The 17,679-nt window shown below is 38.7% G+C and overlaps 1 protein-coding gene across 1 annotated transcript in view; it reads left to right on the forward strand.

Annotated features, from left to right (window-relative positions):
• Positions 1-17,679, forward strand: part of LOC109916220 (double-strand-break repair protein rad21 homolog) — an 83,870-nt gene that overhangs the window by 7,469 nt on the left and 58,722 nt on the right. Inside the window, exons 2-5 of the mRNA XM_048608520.1 lie at positions 2,727-2,909; positions 9,751-9,880; positions 12,391-12,490; positions 15,041-15,141. Coding sequence (XP_048464477.1) covers positions 2,766-2,909; positions 9,751-9,880; positions 12,391-12,490; positions 15,041-15,141 — 475 coding nt within the window. The 5' untranslated portion in view covers positions 2,727-2,765. The remainder of the gene's footprint in view (positions 1-2,726; positions 2,910-9,750; positions 9,881-12,390; positions 12,491-15,040; positions 15,142-17,679) is intronic.

Raw genomic sequence — 17,679 nt, forward strand, 5'->3', positions numbered from 1 at the left:
CCATCCCCGCCTCTTCGACCTGTTTGTTTCCTCTCCACCTATCCTCTCCTCTATCCCTCTTCTATCCGCCTCCCACTCTCTCCCTATTTATTTCAGAGCCCCCTTCCCCTCCCCCTTTTCTGATGAAGGGTCTCGGCCCGAAACGTCAGCCTTTCTGCTCCTATGATGCTGCTTGGCCTGCTGTGTTCATCCAGCCCTGCACCTTGTTGTCTCGGATTCTCCAGCATCTGCAGTTCCTACTATCTCTGATCCAAAGTAAAATGCAGCCCTGATAGTTTTTTTTTTAGATAAATCATGCCTGTAATTATGTACATTTTAGAAAACATTTAACAAGGGACCACAAAACTATTGGAAGCAAATAAGGATACATACATTGGGGAGTGTCACGAAATTGAATTCAGAACTGATCAGAAAGAAAGAAACAAAGCTTTAAGCACAGTACATGTGTAGTTTGGAAGTATGCAGCAATCTCAAAGGACCCATTTTGTAACTTCTGGATATAGGACTGGAAGGAGTAGTGCGCACATTTGCTGGCAATAACAAAATAGGCATAGTAAATCATTCTTTGGTATAAAGAAGCTGCAAGATATACAATAACATGCAGAAATGAGGAAAATGGCAAATGAAATGCAATTTCAGTAATTTTAATTTGGTACATTTAGCTACATTAGAAAGGTAATAATTCTTTGAATTTGAGGAAAGTTGGAAATTTTAATAACAGAGAAGGAAATGGGTTATGTAGAATGATAGAAGATATCATTATGTTCCTCAGACATTAAATGTCACACCACAAATCTGAAAGACCATCAATAATGTCGTGGAATTCTGAATTTTATTGCAAAAGTTGTAGTAGTTAAGATGTAGTTGTGAATCTGTATGACATTTTGGCTAATTCAAACAAGCATAAAGAAAGACCTGAAAAATTAAGCTCATTCTCAATAGAGTAAATGGTGTGATTTGATAGAAATGTTTAAAATTAGAAAACAATGGAATTGTGCAAAAAACAAAATTTTTCAGTGCTTGAGGGATTTCAAAAGAAGGGGCATTGTCATAAGATTGAATGTGAAAAATTTAAGACAAAGAACTGGAGAAACATTTTTACATAGAGGTTGCCAGCTGTGATTGAAGAAGAGAACATGGCAACATTTGAGAAGTTTAGAGCAGTAGTCAAAGGTATGAAGTCTAAAGAAATTTGTAAACATTGTAAAAACAGCGAATTCAGTCTACTACTTATTTTAAGGACAAGCACCAGCATGAAATAGTTTGGTCAAATGCATGTTTTTATTTTGTAATTTTTGCATATTTTCGGTTTATTATATTGAATGAATAAATACCATTTAGCTCATGGAACTGACTTTTACAATTCCCTTGCATAAGTTGCATTGTTTAGGTCATTAAACCTTCTAATATTTATAACTAATCCTGATTCTAAGTGTAAATTTGTGTGTTTGAAATAAAATATTAGTGCATAGGATGACATTCGCCTCATTGTTTCTTTTGCTCTTTGAAAGTGAAATGCATTAATATACTGTGTTTTGTCACCCAGAGCCCTGCACATTTTCAAGCAATCAAATGTTTATTCAATAAAAACAATGTTTGGAGATATTCAGTAGCCTGGAAGCATCTATGGAGAGAGAAAAACAAAATCAATGTTTTGAGTTTGATGTGACTCTAATTTTCTCCTCTCTCCACAAATGCTGCTAGCCCTGCTGAGCTTCTCCAGCGCTTTCTGTTTTTATTTAATATTGCCAGCATCTGCACTGTGTTGCTTTGATTTAAATATTTATCCAATTCCATTTTGTACATTATTTTTGGATACAAAATAAAAAAAACACAGCCATGGTTAAGTTTCTTTTCCTAAAACGCTGACAAAAATATGATTTACTATTGTAGAGAAAATCTTGGGCTTTCTAAAAGTGTGGTATGACGTTTGAGAATATAATCTGTTGGAAATGAACAGTTATTTATATCTCTTCTCCCACATAGGAATAATATTTAGATTCACAAAATATTCAAACTGTTAAAACTGTATTTGTGTCCTCCAGTGTTTATACTTTGGCAATCATTCCATTTGTTTGCAATCCAAATTAAAGTTGCAAATATAAATAACTGTTGAGGTAGTAATATTTATGAAACAGAGAAGTAGCTTGTGAACAATGCGCACTGATGGTTGTGACTGCCAGAATAAAAACAATTTCATATGTTGTAAATATTTATACTGAACCACCAACAACAGTACTGACTGAACTGATCAGATTCCAAGTCCCACATCATCTTTTGATTCTTTGATGGGATGTGAGTGTCACTGGTAGGCTCAGCATTCATTTCCCAATCCTAATTACCTTTTGAGAAGATGATAGTGAATGGTGTGGCAGGCACACCCACATTGCTTTAGGAAGGAAGTTCCTGTATTCCAGTTCAGTGACATTGAAGAACCAGTAATGTAATTCTAAGTCAAGATGTTGTGTAGCTTCAGGTGGAATGACCAATTAGAGAATTCCAAATATTGCTGAAAATAATTAAGTAGAATGGCTAGTATGTTGCGGATCAGCTTAAAGTCAAGCCCTAATACCTTTTATAATGTGTATGTCAGTAATAACCAGGAAATGAGAAAGATAGGACATTCTAGTGATGTAGCCATGCACTTAAGATTCTTACATATAACTGTTTTGTTCTTAATATAATACATTATCCAACAGGTTCACTGTTTTTATTTCCCTCACCAGCATTTTCTCCAAATTGAGGTAGTTGTAGCAGCTGCAGCGATGTTTTATGCTACCTTATTTCTGAGCAAACGTGGGCCACTGGCAAAGATTTGGCTAGCTGCCCATTGGGACAAAAAGCTCACAAAAGCCCATGTGTTTGAATGCAACCTGGAGACTACTGTGGAAAACATTATTTCACCCAAGGTAAAGTAATTGAATGTGTGTTAAATGAGCTTGTGCTGAAATATTATATATCACAGTTGTTAGTATAAATTGTTTTATACATGGAACTTAGTTTCAGATAAGTTATAAATCAATGGTTCAAAAATTAGTTCATGTCATGTGATCTATAGTACTCAGTTGACAACCTGTGGCATTTCAAAATGGCTACTGAAAGTTTATGCACTGTTTAGTTAGCGGTTGGAGGCAATATTTCTTCCTCATTGACTTTGGCTTTCTTTATTAATTAGAGTCTGTTTTACTTTCTGTTCAAAGCTAAGCAGAATGTTTACAGATTAACCTGCTACTAAAGGTAATATCAATTATAAATATCTGTAAATATTCACACTTCAAATATTTATATTATTCAGTCTTGTGTGTTGATTTCCCTGTTTAATAATGTTTTTGTCAACTTGCTGTCACATTCTAAAAAAAATGCAGTGACTCAGGTCACTGGTAAGAGAAAACTGTTTCTTGTACATTTCAGTATAATCAATATCTTCCATCTCTGACTGCTGTGTTGTGGCCCAGCTCATCATCCCGGATTCACTGTCAGTCAAGGCTGTAGAGTCATTGGTAGTCGACAACCTCTGCGTAATTTCTCCCACCAGAGGTGACAACGATCCACAAGAGAAGCTGGATTCCTGCCTGAGACATTACAAGGAGTTAAATTGTTTTTAAAACAAATGTGTGGATTAAATATTGCTCAATGGCTAAATATGATGCATATTTCCCTGACGCCCATATAGGTTTAAATTACACATGAACGCTGGATGGTTTTTTAACATTTAGCTGCGCTACAAATCATCAAACATCCAATGGAATGCACATCACATATTTGCTGAATGTTTATTTGAATGAATGTTTGTGGTCTGTGTCATAACTAAGTAAAGTCTGTGATCATATTTGGTAATCTGGTAATGTACATTGGTAAAAACGAAAGGTGTTTGCTTGTTCTGAAATGAATCTTTTGAATTGTAACAGATTACAACTAAATTGGTTTGTTAAAATCCAAGATCTGCCTTTGTGCACAGCATCTAAAAAACATTTTCTCTGTTTCACTCTACTTTGTACCAAAAGATCATACTGGACTCAATCCTAGGCTGTAATTTACCAAACACTGGCTACGTGTCAATAACGAAGAATTTCGTAGAAGGTTCCTTTCTGAATGATGTAATGAGTTATCTCTTTCAGTTCTCTGCGACACACCTCATTATGTATGCACCACACCTCTAAGGTACTGCACCTGTGCAGTCAGGCGCTCACCAGTGGTAGAAGTACTCATTATAGCTGGGACCTTCTGAGGTCCACGCTGCTGGTGCCATATTTAAAACTCAACTGTGCATTAGGTCAGTTGTTGCCAGCCATAAATGGCCCTTCATAGTTCACATAGTAGGAGGGAACTGATAAAGGAAAGTTTCTGAGTGCACATAGGTAGCGTAGGCTACATCTAATAGGATCGCACTATCAAAAGCGTGTAACCTGTTTATAACATTACCTGTTTGACTGCCATTGAAATTGCAGCTACAAGAATCAAGTTGCACAGTCTGTCCATTCTTAGTTTCATGCCCTGGCTAAGGGAGTGCTACTGTAACATGCAGCATAGCATACAATCTTGCATTGTTCGCTGTGACAGCATCACATGTTGGAAAGCCTTCAAACAGTTGAAAGTGTAATTTTTTATTGAACAACAAGGGAAGCAAAAAAGATGTTGCTCGTTGCTTCTGGGAACAAACAGGGTTTCTTGTCTTATAAGCAACAAAAATCAATGATTGCCTCACTAGCTCTCATCTTTTGAAACTGGGTGTCAATTAAGTCTTGTCTGGTTTGTTGTGCCTGAGACTGTACCACTCTGTCACGCTGAAGGTGGTATTCCTCCTGGCCAATGACCTCACCTTCCAATCTGGAAGACTTGCTGCTCTCCCAGCTCTTTAGAGTCCATCACATCCCCTCTTTGCCTGCTGTAGTTGTACAGGACACTGCAGGTAATGATTATGCAGTACATTTTGTCTCGACTGTATTGCAAGACTGCCCTCATATTGATATGAACATCAGAATCTTATCTTCAGGAAGCCTATTGTCTGCTCCAGTACAGCCCAGGTGGAAGAATGGGCTTGGAGACAATAAGGACTGCAGATGCTGAAAGCCAGAGTCTATAGGTGTGAGGCTGGAAAAGCACAGCAGGTCACACAGCATCCGAGGAGCAGGTAAGTCAACGGGACTGCACTGTATTTAGTCTCAACCTCAGTTATGGTTGCAGGGAACAATCCCCGGCTCCCAGGGACCACCCTTGAAAGGCATCCAGCCCGTGAAACGGAGCAGGAATGTGAGAAACTTCAAAGATGTAGGCATTATGGCAATTTCCAGGATACTTGGCGCAGACTTGCGAAATGTGGTACCAGTCATCAGATGAATTTGAATTAGCTTTATTGTCACGTACTCAAATGACTACAGTGAAAAGTTTACAAGTCGCCACTTACAGTGCCAGATTAGGTACAAGGTACCTAGTAACTGTTCTTAAGGGGAAAAAAGTTAGAAAAATAAAGAAATAATAAGTCCAAAATTGCAGATTGTAGCAATAAATTAGAAAATAGAGAAATTAAAAAAGTTTGGAACAACAGTCCTTCCAACTCAGTCCACACTGGCACATAGCCTCCAGTCCACACCAGGCCTCGACTCTAGACTGCGCCTGGCTCATCTCGACGTTGGGAGACCGCTTTGGAATCACCTCAAGGCTGGAAGTCCACACTGGGCTGAAAGACCGCCATGTGCTGCCAAAAGACCACCACGCCATTTCACCAAGCCCACCCTGCCGGGCCGGTAAATCATCAGGATTTGTATACTGTTGGAATGGAACCCTGTTCTATTGAGGAAGACTACCTCATTATGATATGGTAGTGTTAGTGCAACGAGTATATAGGCAATAGTGTTCTGCACCTGGGGAAAGTCAGCTATGTTAGCAAAGCCTACAGCCCAGAATGCAGCACTGACTTTGTCAAGGGAAAAGAAGATGAAGCAGTGTGATCTATTGCAAGTTGCATGTAGTATGTAAGTGCTTGATTATGCATTTGCCTCTTGAATTGCCTCACACCGCTGACAAATCGAACCAGATTGCTCAGAAAGAAACATAAGCTTAGTCCATCTACTCTGCTTGTGGTCTCAGCTATTTTTAATTTTCATTGTGCATTTATAATTTGAATGAGGATGGACGCTAAAGTAGATTATGTTTCGCAAAGTGAGTCATAGGCTCAGCCAAGTCATTTAGGTCATTCATTCACACTCTCCCTCCCTCCTTCTCTCTCTCTCTCTCACACTCACTAACTCTTAAATGTTGACTTGCCTCTGTTATACTTATTGTACCCTCTGGCATCCCAGCATACTGCCTTCAATCACCTCACTCCCCTAACTTCCTTCCACCAAATAGAACCCTGATAACCTGCCTTGGCATTCTGTGATCAGGCCCCCCAGTAGGCACTATGTGAGTAAGTGCTTAAAAAAAGCAAGCGGAACGCTGGTCTGATGCATGAAATAGGTGCCTGTTCCTGTGCTCAAAGCAGCCTGGCGGCAGCATTATTTTATGTACTACAGCCTGTAGCATTGAAGTGGATAACTATATTTTAAGTGAGTTGGAGGCATGCTGTGATGATATGGAGAATCTGGCATGTGTCTGTTGTCAAACTTTGAAATGGAGATGCAGATCTCCATTTGTTGCCCATGGAGCGTATTCTGAGGTATTGGGGACTGCCGGCCAACATGTAGCCACTGAGGAGCAAGTGATGAACTGGAGCTGCCAGGTACTTGTTCTGATTTTCATGTTGGGAATTGTCGCTGCCTAGTTTCTCTCCATCCTTCAGGAGAATAAAAAAGTGCATATAAGTGAGATTAGGTTCTAGTGGATATAAATGCATGCAAACAGGCCGTAGATTCTTGCCTCATGTTCTCAACTTTGAGAATATTATTTTTCTAATCTCATCACATTTTCCAAGCTGACCTGCTATTGACCACGTCATTCAGGGCTTGGAAAATTCCACCCTCTAAAGATGATGCCAGACCGGCTGAGTTTTTCCAGCACTTTGTTTTTATCGGGTGAATTGTTGGACCATAAAGAGAGTCAGGAGGTGAGTTACTCACTGCAGTATTGCTAGCCTCTGATCTGTTCTTGTAGTCACTGTATTTATATGACTAGTCTAATTCAATTTCTGGTCTGTAGTAATCCCCAGGACGTTGATAGTGGATGATTCAGAGATAGCAATGCCATTGAATGTCAAGAGGCAGTGATCTCTCTTATTGGAGATGGAGATTGCTTGGCATTTGTGTGGTGTGAATGTTACTTGCTACTTTTCAGCCCAAGCCTGGAAATTGTCTACGTCAGTATCTGAGGAATCACAAATTCTGTTGAATATTGTGCAGTCATCAGCAGACTCCTTTTGACCTTAAGATTGAAGAGAATGTCATTGATGAAGCAACTAGGAACTACCATGAGGGACTCCTGCAGTGATGTGCTGGAGCTGAGATGATTGAACTCCAATAACTATAATCATCTTCCTGTATGCCAGCCATGATTCCAACCAGTGGAATTTTTCCCACTTTTCCCAATTGACTCCAGTTTTGCGAGGGCTCCATGATGCCACACTTGGTCAAATGCAACTTTGATGCCAAAAGCAGTCACTTTCACCTCACCCCTGGAATTTTGTCCGTGTTTATACTAATGCAGTAATTAGGTTAGGAACTGAGAAGCCCTGACAAAACCCAAACTGGGCGTCGGTAAGCAGGTTATTTCTGAGCAGGTGCTACTTGATAACACTGTTGATGACACCTTCTATCATTTTACAGATGATTGAGAGTAGATTGATGGGGTGGCAGTTGGCCAGGTTGGATTTGTCCTGCTTTTTTGTATACAGGACATACCTGAGCTATTTTCCATGTTGGGTCGATGCCAGTGTTGCAGCTGTATTGGAACAGCTTGGCTAGGGGCACAGCAAGTCTGGTCCACGATTCTTCAGTACTGTTGCTGGAATGTTGTCAGGGCCCATTGCCTTTGCAGTGTCCAGTGCCTCCAACTGTTTGTTTCTAACGCGTGGAGTGAATCAAATTGGCTGAAGATGGTATATGTAATACTGGGGACATCTGAAGGAGGTCAAGATGGATCATTCACTCAGCATCTCTGGCTGTAGATTGTTGTGAATACTTTTGTCCTATCTCTTGCTCTCATGTGCTCTCCTCCTCCTTAGTTAAGGATGTAGATATATGTGGAGCCTCCTCCAGTGAGTTGTTTAGTAGTCCACCACGATCCACAACTGGATGTGGTGACTGCAGAGCTTAGATCTGTTCTCTTGTTGCGGGATCGCTTAACTCCGCCTATCATTTGCTGCATATGCTGTTTAGCATGCAGGAAGCTCTGTATGTAACTTCACAAAGGTGACACTTCATGTTTAGGTGTGCCTGGACTCTCTATTGAACCAGAGTTGATCCCCTGGCTCGATGGCAGTATTAGAGTGGGGTATATGCCGTGCCATGATGTTGCAGATTGTGTTGGAGTATGATTCTCATGCTGCTGTTAGTCATAGAGCTGTACAGCATGGAAACAGATTCTCAGTTGACTCCCGTTTTACTAGGGCATCTTGATGCCACACTTGATCAAATGCAACTTTGATGTTAAGGGCAGTCACTCTCACCTCACCCTGGAATTTAGCTCTTTTGTCCATGTTTATACTAATGCAGTAATTAGGCTAGGAACTGAAAAGCCCTGACGGAACCCAAATTGGGTGACAGTAGTGCTGTACAGCATGGAAACAGTTCTGAGGAAGGGTCACCTGACCCAAAATATTAACTCTGATTTCTCTTCACAGATGCTATCAGACCTGCTGAGCTTTTCCAACAACTTCTGTTTTTGTTTCTGATTTACAGCATCTGCAGTACTTTCGGTTTTTATGGAAACAGACCCTTCGGTCCAAGTCATCCATGCCAACCAGATATTTTAAATTAATCTAGGCCCATTTGCCAGCATTTGGCCTGTATCCCTCTAAACCCTTCTTTTTCATATACCCATCTAGATACCTTTTAAATGTTGTAATTGTACCAGCCTCCTCCATTTCATCTGGCAGCTCATTCCTTAAGCACACCACTTGTGTGAAAAAGTTGCCCCTTAGGTCCCTTTTAAATCTTACCCCTCTCACCTTAAACTTATGCCTTCTAGTTTTGGACTTCCCCACCCCGGGGAAAAGACCTTCGGTGTTCACCCTATCCATACCCCTCATAATTTTATAAACCCCTGTAAAGTCACCCCCCAGCCTCCAATGCTCCAGGGAAAATAGCCCCATTCTATTCAGCTCTCCCTGTAGCTCAGACCTATCCACAGTGTCTTGTGGATGCCCTGTCTTGAGTTGCTCAATCTGTTCGAAGTCTGTCCCATTTAACATGGTGATAGTGCCACACAACTTGATGTAAGACAGTATCATTACGAAGGTGCCACAAGGACTGTGCAGTGGTCAGTCTTAGTGATACTTTCATGGATAGATGCATTTTTGGCAGACCGACTTGGTTAGGTTGAAGTTAAGTGTGTTTTTCCTTCTTAATGGTTCTCTTATCACCTGCTGCAGCCCAATTAAAATAAACTAAAACCAATTAAAATATCAAAAGGGACTTAAAAGTTGTGTTGTCACTTTGAGGACACCAGTGGGTATCAAAATAGATGGAATATTGTGCATTTTTAATGAAGGATATGCAGAGAAATATATGAAGTACAAACATAAGGTTAGACATATGATAAGTTAGCTTACTACTGTACAGAAAAATAAATTCAGTAATGTTTATGTGCCCTCTTTAGGTTAAAATAGCGCTGAGAACTTCAGGACACCTGCTTTTAGGAGTAGTGAGGATTTACCATCGGAAGGCAAAGTACCTCTTAGCTGACTGCAATGAGGCATTCACAAAAATCAAGATAGCCTTTCGTCCTGGTACTTACACTCACTTGAGCTCTAAGCATATTTTGATAAATAAAGGATTGTTTTTGATATGTGAAAGATTATTTTTGCATTTAGATGTTCATTAAATTAAATAAATAATAGGTTAAGTATTGATGTAAGGGACATCAGAGCTTTAGGGGCTTGCTTTTCTCCCTTGTATTGTATCATCCACACTAAAGCATCTGAATGTTAAGGCAGCCTTACTGAAAAGTCATCACTGTTGTCTGGGACTTGGTTGCAGTTGCTTGTTAAATATTAAGACCTCTAGATTCACCTTTGCCCACTCCAAATGCCCATATATGTCAGCCCATTCCACACCCACCTTCTTAGGCCCATCTTGCTACTGTGCCCCATGCCCTCATGACCTTTTGCTCTTCCACTTTCAATGCCAATTCACCAAGTAAACACAATGGGCAGTTTCAAGAGCCATGTGGAGATTAAATAAAAGAAAAGTTCTAACTGTTATAGACACTCACTATATTACAGAAAAATTTCTCATTCAAGAATTCCCATTCAATACATTTAAATCCACTAAATCCCTTAAAAATTGTATTCAGAACCTTGCATCCTTTGACAACCTTTTGTAATTCAATCAAACTTACAGCCCCTCACTATGACCCTTTCTCCACTAGAGAAACTGAAGAAAATTTTTTCTCTTTAGGGGCATCTTCTGCATTGTCATAGCAACATGCTGCTATTCATGTACTTTGTCAGCAATTCTGGGTTTCCATGGATCGTCTGGCCTGACCATGCAGATGACCTGGTAATAGGATTGGCAGCATTCCATTTTACAACACAGGAGTAAGCAGACTAGATTTTTAGAAATCCATGCTCTTCATCAATGACTTTCCTCAATTCTAAAGAAATAACAATTCCACGTCAACATTTTCAGTTTATTAAAAAACATTAAATTGGTCTAAAAATGCTCCTCTTTAAATCCATGTTGTATCTAGCTGCATGTTCTACCCTTCTGTCCTTTATAGAAATTTCCTATTGCTGTTGACATCAATGGTCAAATAAAACTGGGAATGCCAGAATTTGAAAGAGGCCAGAATTAGAGGAACATGGACACTTTGGAGGTTTGTTCGGCTGGAGTAGATTACAGAGATGGAGAGAGGCAAGGTCATGGAGGGATTTGATATCAAAGATGAGATTTTAAAGTCCAGGTATTACTTGACTGGGAGCCAGTGTAGGTCAGTGAACACTTTATGTGAGCTACGAAATGGAACTGGCCAGCAGCTTCTGCTGACTTGCCATGCTAGTGTCTCAGTCACTATTTCGCTGAGAAACTCACTGAAAGTTGCCAGTTAACTCTTAATGAACTGATTGGCAGGTGATATAGTGGGTTTTCTTGGCAATGGAGTATCAAGTGAGTTATCTCTTAACATGCTCACCCCCACACTGAACAAATAGATGAGAAAATGGTAGAAAAACTTAAGTAGAAAATGTCATTAAGACTGAAGAGAATACAAAACAGATTGAAATATTTTCTAAGTCTTTCTAAATATTTCTGTGTGTGATTATAAGGTCCCCATGATGATACTGCAGATAACAAAATGGGACTAATCTTCTTTTCATTATTAAAAGAAAGATGTTATAATTTTTCTGCTTTAGGAAATTGTCATAGTTTTGAACAGTAAACCAGATCCTTGAAATGTACCACTTATAATTTGCTAAAAATGTTATTTTAAGCTTTTAGGACTGAACTGAGAAGGAATTTCTTCACCCAGAAGGTTGTTAATCTATGGAATTCCTTGCCCATTGAAGTAGTTGATGCTACTTCAGTAAATGTTTTTTAAAAAAGGGTAGATTTTTTTTTGAACAATAAAGGAATTAAGGGATACGGTGAGAACACGGGTAAGTGGATCTGAGTCCACGAAAGGATCAGCCATGATCTTATTGAATGGCGGAGCAGGCTCGAAGGGCCAGACGGCCTCCTCCTGCTCCTAGTTCTTATGTTCTTATGTTCTTTGCCTTGTGTAACAGGGACTGATTAGCCAAGTCATTCAATTGAGAAAGATATTTGATTAGATCTCTGATCTGTGCTGAATGAACTACATTATCTGAAGCAGAATCATAGGCATTAAAATTCACTTCAACTCTTCTTGTCTGAGAGGAAGAAAATCAGCCAGGTTCCTATTCCTAATCACTAGTATTTACCTCTGTTAGAATCTCCGAAGTGTACAAAGCTTAAGGGAGGACAAACATGAGCTTAGGTATTGTTATCCCATGGTTAAATGCTCTACCAAGTTTTATGCGTGAATGATGATCAGTTGCCTGACTCCCAGTACGATCGATTGATAACAGTAGGATGATTGACAAATGTGGAATTTTAATTTACTGTTAGCAACAATTCAGGAATTGCTTTTGGGCTGAAATCAAATAATTGCAGAAACTAATGAAAAAGAAAAGCATTGTTGTTTGAAAATTTAGGAAAGCAAACTAGAAATAACTCAAATTAACTCATATACTGTACTCTGAATCATTGTTTGATGTTACAGATATTGTGGATCTTGCTGAAGAAAACCTTGAAGCTACCTACAATGCCATAACATTGCCAGAGGAGTTCCATGAATTTTCCAATCAGCTCCCCGATGTGGAGTGAGTCCCTGAACTTTATACACTGGTGGGCAAATCCGTACCAGTTCGCGGTTTGTGTAGATGCTGGAATTTTATTGCTGTCAGCTAAATTTGTGCTCTTAAAGGTGTTTAGTTTGCTGTTGCTACGCAGTGAGTGGTTTCCATTTCTGTTTTAAATAAAAGCCAATAGTGATCTTTAAAATTGATGAATAAATACGCAGAGAATATTCCTTTACCCTTGTGAAGAAGAGTGTAAGGCAAGACCACAAACAGAATAAAAGCACCAAGAATTCCCAACGGGACTGGATTCTAAAAGGGTATGATTGATTTAGATGAGGAATGATGGGAAGAGATTTGAGTGGAATATAAACACTGGCATAAGCTGGTTGGACTGAATGGCTTGGTTTCATGCAGTATATCCTATGTAATTTTATATATTTAAGATTTGCCTTTTAACCTTTGTTATTTAAATTATTTATAAAATACCCATATTTTAGAAAGTGAGAATGTATATGGTGGGATAAGGGATCCATTGTTCTTCTCTGTTGTGCATTGACTGCAATGTATATATAAGTCCTAACCATTTTATTTTTTCCTCATTCTTACTTTGCCATTTTGTGGTTGAAGCCATTCATGTTTTTGGAATTGTCCTTCTGAGATTATTTGGCAAAACAGTGCCTGGTGTGCCTGGCTGTCACTAACTATTCAGTTGCAGTTGAATGAAGTTCTTAAGGTGACAAAATGTGCAACTTTATCATTGAGTGTTTTACATTTTTTGTCTAGCACCTATGTGTATTAATATTCCAGTACCATTAATTCAGTTAAATCCTTAAATTACTTTTTCCAAAAGTGGCTGCATTGGGACCGTTTCAGAGCTTAAGATGCAATAAATCTTGACCAGGAATCCAGGGTCCCTCAAACATACCCCTTTTCAGTTGTAACTGAGGTGGAATAAGGGAATAGTGACCAATTATCTCATGGGAAGTATTGACATCTTTTTTATTAACTGATTTCAGTTAGTTCCTAAGCTTCAGGAAAACTGCTTGTGGGCAAGGAAGAGCAGGAGCGATTTCTGTAGGCCAACAAGGCTTTCTAAATCCTCAATGAAAGCAGAAATTGCTGGAAGAACTCAGCAGATCTGGCAGCATCTGTGGAGAGAAAGCAGAGTTAACATTTTTTTAACCCTTTTTTTCCCAAATCCCCAACTCTCTTCCTTGCAAATGTATCTTTTCTTCCTACTGTCTCATGTCCAATCACTATTGGACCTCTGCCCGTTTGTGGTCTCACTCCTCCAATACACCTCCCTTGTTTCCTGTCAATCGGACAGCCTGCTGCTGTGAACCCAAGAGGGGAAAATGTCTTTAAAGATATCCATTAGATAAAATTGTAAGACATTTGGGAAACCAATTCTCTCGGTCCCATTTTTCCCCATTGCTGTATGTGGAAGTTAGGTTTAGGCTAAATTCCAGACCCTTTTCCACTTATCATTCTACATGAGTTCCAAAATTTCCAAATGTAGTAATTTTTTTGTCAGTATAATGATTCATTTTCTTTAACATTGTCATCATGCTTGTAAGTATGAGATTGTAGTAATTAGAGGTCATCCATTTCACTATTGTGTCTGATTCAGGCTTAGGCTCTAAATGAGCATGTTGACACCTACTTTTCTGCCCATGCTTTCCAGTTCCTTTCTGCTGACCTACTAACAGTTCAAACATGATTAGTGCACAGCTTTATCACCATAGATACATAAATGTCGTAACATTCACAAAGACAATTAAAGTGATATTGTTCACAGAGATTGTGCTTGAAGACAGTTTTCAGTCCACTTCCAGATAGAGAAGTAAATTCATCTTGATTTACAGATTTAAGAGCTGAATATCGGCAGCTTCCCTTTGACTTTACTCTGGGGTGCAGGTAGCTCACCCTCAGAATTTCATCTAGCTCCGTGCTTTGATTAGAACATTCTGATTTCTAGTAGTGCTGTGGAAAAAAGAATAGCAAGTCGTTCACGAGACTCCAACCATAGCAAAGTTAATGTGCTTTACTATGTCTACATTAAATTAATGGTCGAGAGTTTACCACTTATCTGTGAAACACTGCAACATTTATGCAATAGAATTTGCTAAAGGGAAGTATGTTTGTTTACTCCTGTCGTGTTGATGATTTGCTTCAATTAGTTGAAGTTTGGGATTTGGAGCTCATTAAGTGCAGAGATTTATAGGTACAAACTCTCAGCCCCAAGCTGAAATTTTTATCCTGTGTATTACTTATGCATTAAACAATTTACTTCTTAATCACTGTGCTATATATACTAATGCTAAATATAAAAGGATTTGAAAGATTTATGGACATAAAACTAAGGTTAGTTTTAGCTTGTTCGCCAACAGCATAACTACCTCTATTAGAGCATGAAATAAGATAAATTAAGGATATATGATTATTTCTATTCAATAACTATGTTGCAGATTTAAACTACATGAAGATGCTGAAGAATTAAATGTGCTCTTTATGTTACATCATGTAAACTATTGTTGATACTCATTTAATCACATTTGACTCTGTCTCCAGTGCTATTGATGTTGCAGAACACTTTACATTAAACCAGAGCACAGCTGAGGCGATCACCCTTAGAGAAGATCTATGCAGTATTCTTCAGTATAATGGCTTTGGTGAGGACAGATGATAGCTCTTTAAACTTACTGCCTAACTAACCCATGATTTACAGTTACAGCTAGAAATTTTTCCAGACATTACATAGTGAGTATGTGACTGTCCTTAGAATAAGTAGCTACTCCTAGCCATTAGAGGCAGATGTTTGACTGGAATGGTTGTAAATAATGCAACTGTAGCAATGAGAACTTACACTTAGATGTGCTTTTATGATTGAAAACATCCCAAGGCATTCTACGTTGCAGGAAGAATGGTAGTACAGTGAGGGGAAGAATGAAACAGATAAAGAAAATTTTAAGCTATTGAGGGTGAAAGTGAGAACAACATTATTGGAACTTTGCAGAAATATTTACTTGAAGAGGAGGCAAGGAATAGATGCTTTATGTATTTTTTCCTGATTTTGGATTTTCTGTCATTGGTAATTTTGTCTGAAGAAAACATTTGCATTGAGGTAGGAGGGACATCACTCTGTTTGAGATGCTGTTCAAATAGAACAGAATGGCCACCAAAGAAATTTGCAGAATTAAATAGTTGTGCCCTAGAATGCTGAAATTTTGAAAACCTCCTTCTGCATTTCAGGAGTCTCTGGATGAAGTCTGTTTGCTCACACACTTAACTCTTGAAATGGTGATCAGCATTGCCTTATGGGATTGATTGGCATTAGTGGTCAAGCATTCACTTCAGAGTGAAATCTAAGCTCATAGCCATTGGTTTTCAGAGCATATTCATCTGAAGTAAAATTTTTGGAGCCCACTTTATCAAATGGATTTAATAACCTAATCAGACTAAGCTCCCTTTATTGTGGTGTAGATTTTTATCTTCATAACCTCGTAGTAACATAGTAGAATAGAACACTCATTTGTTGTAAAGCATGCCTGATTTTTAATTTAATTAAGAGGAATTACAATCGAAGGTTCTGTAAATTGCAGGCATTCTTCTGCAGTAGTTTACTGTTAAGGCAATGAGATGAAAATTACCTGTGTCTCTACCAGGATTGAATTTAGCTCTTCTGTGAATCCTCCAGTTCAGAGTTAAAATTTCCTAAAATAAACTTGTTCCCATGATAACACTTGTTTCAGCCAGAAGTGTTACCATTCTTCAGAATAGCCACTGGATTGGACTGGCATGATAATGTGGCTGGATTGAGAACTCATTCCAAAATTACTTTTTGTTCATTCTGTTTTTAATAAGATCAAGGATGAATGTGAATACTATTGTATGAATGCTACAATGTCTTTAACATGTCAAGTTAACAGAACAAACATTTTATGGAGCCCAGACTAGGGCACAGTTTTCTAATACAGTAATAACAAGACATTGGCAATATGGTTCACATAATTTGACTTTGTGACAAGAAACGTAGTTAATACGAATCTTTTTAAAAATTTATCAACTTCTTATGGAACATCCTTTGCCCCAATGTTGTTGTTTCAAACAACAGAACCAGAACACTACAGAACCATCCCAATGACCCTTCTCTTCCTCTTTCCTGCAAGTACCTTAGTGATACTATTTGCATTCTCCTTTAGAAGAAAACTTATGCATTAATGTTTTAGTGGTTCATGTAGACAATACACTCCTGACATTAACATATATTAAAGTAAATATGTCCATTTTGTTTCTCCCTGTACATGATAGTTAAGAGAGAACACTGTGGAGACGATACTACCTCAGTGGTATGTCTTAGTGGAGTATGGGGCTCTTGATAGTGCAGCACTTCCTCAATACTGTCTAGTGCTTAGGTTTGTGGAATGAGACTTGAATCCACAGATTTCAGAATCAACCAGAAAGAGAATTACATTTCTGATAGTTAACTTCAAAAGCAAATTGAGCTGAATAATGCTTATTCATCTTGTAGCAAATAGGTATTTTTTAGTAAGAGAGAGAGTAGGCTATTTGGCCCTTCAGGCTTGCTGTTGATACCCACCTCAACTCCATCTTCTCATATTTGTTAATTCCCTTATTACTCAATCTACTGACCTCTGTCTTGAATGTGTTTAGTGGCAAAACATCTACAGTTCACTGAGGTAGAAAATTACAAAGATTTTTCTTTATTTGTTCATGGAATGTGGGTGTCACTGCCTGGGCCAGCACTTGTTACCCATTCCTGATTTTCACTTGAACTGAATGGCTTGCTAGGGCCATTTCAGAGGGCAATTTAGAGTCAACTACATTTGAGTTGGCCAAGCCTCTGAATGACATGTACTATGGCAAGAAATTTGGGAGAGATGCCAAGTGAGGGTCTTCTTTATATCAAGACTTCAAAGTTGTACTTTCCAACTAAGTCCTGAACATTTGAGACATGATTCTCACTTGTGAGCGGTGAGAAGCCGATTAACAAGGGTTGACATTCATTATCACTCTTTATTATGCCCTAATCTAACATGATTATTATGCAGGCTTCCATGTTCTCACCTGCCAAATAGAAACTAGACACCAAGAATTCCAGATATAACGGTCTGAGTGGGACCTGGTGACTCCAGTTTGCCACTTGCTTCTCCAGACCTCTATCTTGAACACCCGACACCAAAATCTCT

The sequence above is a fragment of the Rhincodon typus genome, chromosome 19 (assembly GCF_021869965.1).
Source record: "Rhincodon typus isolate 14 chromosome 19, sRhiTyp1.1, whole genome shotgun sequence".
NCBI classification, from domain to species: domain Eukaryota; kingdom Metazoa; phylum Chordata; class Chondrichthyes; order Orectolobiformes; family Rhincodontidae; genus Rhincodon; species Rhincodon typus.